At 50.0% G+C, this 8078-nt stretch overlaps 1 protein-coding gene across 2 annotated transcripts in view; it reads left to right on the forward strand.

Annotated features, from left to right (window-relative positions):
- The window catches only part of METTL6 (methyltransferase 6, tRNA N3-cytidine), a 69565-nt gene extending 68340 nt beyond the window's left edge, over positions 1 to 1225 (forward strand). For both annotated transcript variants that reach the window (XM_063922343.1, XM_063922342.1), the window contains exon 6: positions 1037 to 1225. In XM_063922343.1, coding sequence (XP_063778413.1) covers positions 1037 to 1176 — 140 coding nt within the window. In that variant the 3' untranslated portion in view covers positions 1177 to 1225. The remainder of the gene's footprint in view (positions 1 to 1036) is intronic.
- Positions 1226 to 8078: the final 6853 nt, after the last annotated feature.

Consider the following 8078-nt stretch of genomic DNA (forward strand, 5'->3'; position numbering starts at 1 on the left):
GCTGCGGACTCGTCCCCAGTTTCTCCCTAAGTTGGTGTCAGCGTTTCATCTGAACCAGCTTATTGTGGTACCTGCGGCTATTAGAGACTTGGAGGACTCCAAGTTGCTAGATGTTGTCAGGGCCCTGAAAATATAGATTTCCAGGACGGCTGGAGTCAGGAAAACTGACTTGCTGTTATCCTGTATGCACCCAAAAAACTGGGTGCTCTTGCTTCTAAGCAGACGATTGCTAGTTGAATGTGTAGTACAATTCAGCTTGCACATTCTGTGGCAGGACTGCCACAGCCAAAATATATAAATGCCCATTCCACAAGGAAGGTGGGCTCATCTTGGGCGACTGCCCGAGGGGTCTCGGCTTTACAACTTTGCCGAGCTGCTACTTGGTCAGGAGCAAATACGTTTGTAAAATTCTACAAATTTGATACCCTGGCTGAGGAGGACCTGGAGTTCTCTCACTCGGTGCTGCAGAGTCATCCGCACTCTCCCGCCCGTTTGGGAGCTTTGGTATAATCCCCATGGTCCTGACGGAGTCCCCAGCATCCACTTAGGACGTCAGAGAAAGTAAGATTTTACTTACCGATAAATCTATTTCTCGTAGTCCGTAGTGGATGCTGGGCGCCCATCCCAAGTGCGGATTGTCTGCAATACTTGTACATAGTTATTGTTACAAAAAAATCGGGTTGTTATTGTTGTGAGCCGTCTGTTCAGAGGCTCCTACGTTTGTCATACTGTTAACTGGGTTTAGATCACAAGTTATACGGTGTGATTGGTGTGGCTGGTATGAGTCTTACCCGGGATTCGATATCCTTCCTTATTGTGTACGCTCGTCCGGGCACAGTATCCTAACTGAGGCTTGGAGGAGGGTCATAGGGGGAGGAGCCAGTACACACCACCTGATCCTAAAGCTTTAGTTTTGTGCCCTGTCTCCTGCGGAGCCGCTGATCCCCATGGTCCTGACGGAGTCCCCAGCATCCACTACGGACTACGAGAAATAGATTTATCGGTAAGTAAAATCTTATTATTTCCGTTATTTCAGAACATTTGCAGCTTCTCTTCACCACAGCGGGGTACAAGGAAGTCTCTAATGTGTACGTGCAGCGGGAGACAGTGAATAAGAAGGAAGGCCTCTGTGTGCCGCGGGTCTTTGTTCAAAGCAAATTTTACAAACCTCAATGAGAGATGTTATTTTTTTGTATATGTAATTACACTTTTTTTTTTTTTTTTTTAATAAAATAAATCTTGTTTATCTTTCTGGTTGTGTGTATGTTTTCACATAAGGTAATACAAAGGATTTAGACACAGGAGGGCTGATTCTGAGTAGAAACAAAGCAAAAAATACCAAGTAGCTGTGCATTTTGGTAAAACCATGCTGCACTGCAGGTGGGGCAGATGGGTGTAGTACTGGTGACCGGCGGTCTCCTGACCGCCGGTCACCTTACCGACGCCGGGATCCCGGCAGCATACCGACGCCGGGATCCCGGCGGAGAGGGGCGAGTGCAGCAAGCCCCTTGCGGGTTCGCTGCGCTCGCCACGCTGCGGGCTCGGTGGCGACCTGCGGTCGCCACGGGTTCTATTCCCACTCTATGGGTGTCGTGGACACCCACGAGTGGAAATAGTCCCTGTTGGTCGGCATGCCGACCATCGGGATAGTGAGCCGTCGGGCTCACGGAGGAGGTCATGTGACTGTCGGTCAGCTGACCGGCGGTCACATGAATACCACCCGGGGCAGATGTAGCCCATACACTTGAGATAATCGGTGCTAACCTTTAATTTCGACCGCATCTGTGAGAGAAATCGAAGGATTGTATGCACATTTTAGGTACCTTGCGATGCGTGGGCACGCCGGTCGAATCTTGCGTCTCAAGATAGTATGTGCTGCACTTAATATTTATCGAATCGCAGTGCGATCGCATGTGTTTTAAAAACACATGATATATATCGCACTGCGATGCGCGATGGGCACCCGCCGGGAGCGGACGGAGGCAGCTCCCACTCGGCGATGACGTGCCCATTACGTGATTACCATGCGACCAATCGCATGGTAATCACTTTGGCAGTTCAGGTGCGATTTCATTGCACCTGAACTGCCGGTGCGATGCCCCGCGATGTCGCGTCGCAGGGCATCGCACAAGTGTATGGGCACCATAACATGTGCAGAGAGATTAGTTGTGAGGGGCGTGTCCAAACTTGAATATAGATTGTAGTGTAAAAATAAAGCTGGCCTGCATGCAAAAACAGCCAGTATCTACCCTGCATGCAGAAATTGCAACATGTTGTTTTTGTTTTTTTAACTGTGCTCCCAACTCTGAATAAGCCCTATTAGCTGCCTGCACCAATATGATGAACTCCTACAATCAGTTAAAAACCTATAGTGTTAGAAAGCTTTAGGTTTTTGTTTTTATAAATTGGTTTTGTTAAAAATAAATGATACCCATAACCAGAACGTGTCCTCAAAAGTTACATAGCGTACCTGGATCATCAAATGCATGTTTTTAATATATGTTGGTAGATGTGTATGTTCTCTTAATAACGCTTAAAAGGAATGTGTCTTCTGTGAGCTGATTATCTAATTAGGGAATAACTGACATATGAAAATTAGATGACCTGTGTAAGTAGAACGGAGTTTGAGTAATGTGCTTGGGTAAGCTGCTCTCTAATGAGGTGTGTCAGATCTCTTGGCAGAACATCATTGCGAGAAGTTAGCATTCAACCCTAAGGTGTGTACGTATAACATGGAAAATAATTGATATGAATAACCACAGGTTAATATAAATCACTACATTATAACAGGGGCAAAAGTTGAACAGTAACCTATTGCTGTTGATGAACTGTAGCAATAATATCAACAAAACAAGTTATAATATAATGTAGTATCAGTGACTGTAGGAAAACTGTATGTTCTGTACAGTTTAGAAATCCCAGGCTACTCTGCCGATAAGCTTCATGGCGAAGATGGTACAATTGATATCAGAGAATAGATTGATTACACATGTATTAATGTTAGGAGCTGAATGTTCATGATGAAACCTAGGGGAACATAGGGGAATGAGCTAGAATGTTGCCAACAATTATGATTTATTAAAAAAATGCCCTGTAACTGGCACAATTTAAAAAAATTATAGAGGAAATTTGTTTGGGAAAAAAGTGAAAGTAGAACTATATTTTATATTCCGCTAATAACACTCTTTTTAGATGTATTCTTAAATCTTGGAAACACTTCTGTTAAGGATAGCTCTGGCTATAGGGCTTTACATCTCTGATAAGATTTTATTTATTTCAAAGTGCTTGGAAGCTCAGCAGCTTTTCATTTGGGACTTAGTTTTACAAACCATCTCTGTTCTATAGTCTCCAAATGTGGGTGAATGAACTTTATGACAATTTATGCTCTTCTGGAGAGGTAGAGATATTTTCACTGAAAACACCACTAGGTGTCACTAGTGTACCATGATGTACAATGCAATATACTACTGTTTTATGCTGAATTCAGAATCATAAAAACACCGTTGGAGGGGTGTTTTTAAATTGAAGTGGGAGCGGGGTGGAAGGTGCAGGTGGGGATGACTGATGGGGCAGGGCGAGGTAATCGCCTGACGATCGCCCGTGGGCATCACCAGCCCCAGCGCTGAATCAGCATAAGCCATTTTACTGCTAAGCCCGCCCCCCGGCCAATAGGAGTCATGGGGTCAGGCTAAACTCCATAATGGAGTTTACTGATTCCCAGGCGCCGTGCACGCTGCACAGCTGTCCCTGGGGAATCTGTCAGTAATATGCCTGGAAATCTTCTGGGGTTGCCAGCGCTGTCAGCACTGGCTAGCCCGGAAGATTTCCGGGCAAACCACTGAAGGGGTTAAGACAGGGGTGGGCAATTATTTCAGCTGAGGGGCCACTTGACATTTCCTGTCAGTATCCGAGGGCCACATACAAAATAGCAGCTCCCCCCACTTGCCAAACATATAGGGACGTGCTTCATGTGGAAGGGGTGTGGGCAAAAAATAATACAGATTCATATTAGGCTGCACAATAGTCTCCATTATTCAAATTGCGCCACACAGCGCCACTTACACACATTACACCAGATAGAGCCCCTTTTACACAGTATGAAAGGTAGAGCCCCTTTTACACATTACAGCAGGTAGAGCCCCCTTTTACACATTAACATTTTATTTAGGATAATTATTGTGCAGCAAGCAAATTATCCAGTGTCTTATGGCCCCTGGGGAAAGGTGACACGGTGACAGAACACGGGGTGTGTGACACGGTGACAGAACACTGTGGGGGTGACACGGTGACAGAACACGGGGGGGGTGACACGGTGACAGAACACGGGGGCTGTGACACGGTGACAGAACACGGGGGCTGTGACACGGTGACAGAACACGGGGGCTGTGACACGGTGACAGAACACGGTGGGGGTGACACGGTGACAGAACACGGGGGGTGTGACACAGTGACAGAACACGGGGGGGTACACAGTGATCGCGCTAATCCCCAAAAAAAGTGGGTCCCAGGGACCCCTCACTTTCAAAAATTGGGGTCCTACCGGTCCTTTTCTGGGTCCCATCGAAATGAAGGTTCTTATTAATCTTAATCTTATTTGGACACTACAAAAGTGTTGCAAGGTGGGGGGATGGGGTGACAATGCTGCTGGGCTATGTAGCATGCAGGACACCCTGCACCAGAGCTGTATCTAGACATTTTGGTGCCCTTAGGCAGAAAGTGAATTGGTGCTCCACCTTACCAGATCGTAAAGCACAGGCAGTGCGCGCCGAAGGCGCGCCGCAAAATTTGAGGGGCGTAGCTTCATGGGGAAGGGGCGTGACCACATAATAGTGCAAATTCACATTACATCACAGTAGTGCCGCTTATACAGATTGCACCAGGTAGAACCTCCTATACACACTGCGCCAGGTAGAGCACGTTATACATATTGCACCAGGTAGAGCTCGCTATACACTTTGCTCCAAGTAGAGCACATTATACACATTGCACCAGGTAGAGCCCTTTATACACATTGCGCCAGGCAGAGCCCGTTATACACATTACGCCAGGTAGAGCACTTTATACACATTGTGCACGTTAGAGTGCATTATTATACACATTGCACCCAGTAGAGCACGTTATATACATTGCACCAGGTAGAGCACGTTATATACATTGCACCAGGTAGAACACGTTACACATTGTGCCAGGCAGAGCACGTTACACACATTGTGCCAGGCAGAGCAAGTTATACACAATGCGCCAGGCAGAGCAAGTTATACACATTGCGCCAGGCAGAGCAAGTTATACACATTGCGCCAGGTAGAGCGCCGAGACACATTGCACCAGGTAGAGCGCCGAGACACATTGCACCAGATAGAGCGCCGAGACACATTGCACCAGATAGAGCGCCGAGACACATTGCACCAGATAGAGCGCCGAGACACATTGCACCAGGTAGAGCGCCGAGACACATTGCACCAGGTAGAGCGCCGAGACACATTGCACCAGATAGAGCGCCGAGACACATTGCACCAGGTAGAGCGCCGAGACACATTGCACCAGATAGAGCGCCGAGACACATTGCATCAGATAGAGCGCCGAGACACGTTGCACCAGGTAGAGCGCCGAGACACAGTGCATCATACCCCAGGCACACACACAGCAGCTACCCACCACACACACACACAGCATCTGCCCACCTTATACCCCGGACGCACACGCAGCATCTGCCCACCTTATACCCCGGACGCACACACAGCATCTGCCCACCTTGTACTCCGGACGCGCACACACACACACAGCATCTGTTCACCTTATACCCCGGACGCACACACAGCATCTGCCCACCTTATACCCCGGGCGCACACACACACAGCATCTGTTCACCTTATACCCCGGACGCACACACAGCATCTGCCCACCTTATACCCCGGACGCACACACAGCATCTGCCCACCTTATACCCCGGACGCACACACAGCATCTGCCCACCTTATACCCCGGACGCACACACACGCACACACAGCATCTGACCACCTTATACCCCGGACGCACACACACACAGCGTCTGTCCACCTTATACCCCGGACGCACACACAGCATCTGCCCACCTTATACCCCGGACGCACACACAGCATCTGCCTACCTTATACTCCGGACGCGCACACACACACAGCATCTGTTCACCTTATACCCCGGACGCACACACAGCATCTGCCCACCTTATACCCCGGACGCACACACACACAGCATCTGTTCACCTTATACCCCGGACGCACACACAGCATCTGCCCACCTTATACCCCGGACGCACACACAGCATCTGCCCACCTTATACCCCGGACGCACACACAGCATCTGCCCACCTTATACCCCGGACGCACACACAGCATCTGACCACCTTATACCCCGGACGCACACACACACACACAGCGTCTGTCCACCTTATACCCCGGACACACACACACACAGCATCTGACCACCTTATACCCCGGACGCACACACACACACACAGCGTCTGTCCACCTTATACCCCGGACGCACACACAGCATCTGCCCACCTTATACCCCGGACGCACACACACACACAGCATCTGCCCACCTTATACCCCGGACGCGCACACACACAGCATCTGCCCACCTTATACCCCGGACGCACACACACACAGCATCTGCCCACCTTATACCCCGGACGCACACACACACAGCATCTGACCACCTTATACCCCGGACGCACACACACACACACAGCGTCTGTCCACCTTATACCCCGGACGCACACACAGCATCTGCCCACCTTATACCCCGGACACACACACACACACACACACACACAGCATCTGCCCACCTCATACCCTGGACACACACACAGAAGCTGCCCACCTCATACCCCAGACACACACACCTCATACCCCAGACACACACACACCTCATACCCCAGACACACACACACCTCATACCCCAGACACACACACACACAGCAGCTGCTCATCTCATAATCCTCCACCTCTTATACCCTGGGCACACATTGACTCTCTCCCCTTACAATCGCGGGCACACATGCATGTAACTGGCCCCCTCCACTTACACCCTGGCACAGCGTGAGCCCATATGCAGGCACAAATACAGCGGGCAGCAAGTGGTCAGTACACGGCAGCGCAGAGACCGGGATATGGTGTGAGATATACACTGTACACACCGTCCAGCGCTTAGTTCTGCTGATCGTAGCGGCGGGGACACTGACCATTTTAGAGGCGGCCCGCTCAGTACACGAGTGCGGGAACGATCCGAGGGCGCCAAAGCGAAGGTATCCAACAACAGCAGCGCTCAGTCTGCCGCGTCCAAAAGTGACGAATCGGCGCCTCCGTGTTACTCCCCTCCTCCCCCCACAGTGGAATCACTCATTTAACATGATTGTAATTGGCCGCAGCGGACCGCGTCCCCAGGGACCCTCCCATTTTAGAGAAGTGAGTCCCCTGAACTCAAAACCGGGTAAAATACGCGCAGTAGCCGTGCTACCGCTCTTGCTTTGAGAGAACACATCAAAGGCAAGAGCGGTAGCGCGGCCACTGCCTCAGACGGCACCGCGGGAAGCCCCAGGCATTTTGTCCAGCTTTACCCACTAGATCACGAACTCCGATCCCTGCACATAATTGCCAGCACCTCAAAAGAGTCCCTGTGGCAACCCCCGTCCCCTATACGCACTATAAACTTAAACTTACGGACACCGAGTCACCCGGCCTCCGCAAGCATCCTGGCGCCAAAGAGGAGGGGAAACTGGCCCCACCTCCTCTTTATATCATGCAGCACGAGGCCTGCATGTCAGTTAAACAAATCCCCCTTACAGATTGGCGGAATGAGGAGCGCGTCCCCGGGGACCCGCCCACTTTGTAAACTGGAGTCCCATGTCATCAAAAACGGGTAAAAAACGCGCCATAGCGCGTTTTTGCGATCACTGGTCACTACAGCGAGAGCTAAAGATCTCTCCCCCAAACCTAAAAACAGACTGACACCACTGCCCGCACACACAAATATACGCACACTATCACACACACACACACCCCTTTCTTTCTCTCACTTTTCCCATTAACTTTACT

This window comes from Pseudophryne corroboree, chromosome 5 (assembly GCF_028390025.1).
Source record: "Pseudophryne corroboree isolate aPseCor3 chromosome 5, aPseCor3.hap2, whole genome shotgun sequence".
Lineage (NCBI taxonomy): Eukaryota > Metazoa > Chordata > Amphibia > Anura > Myobatrachidae > Pseudophryne > Pseudophryne corroboree.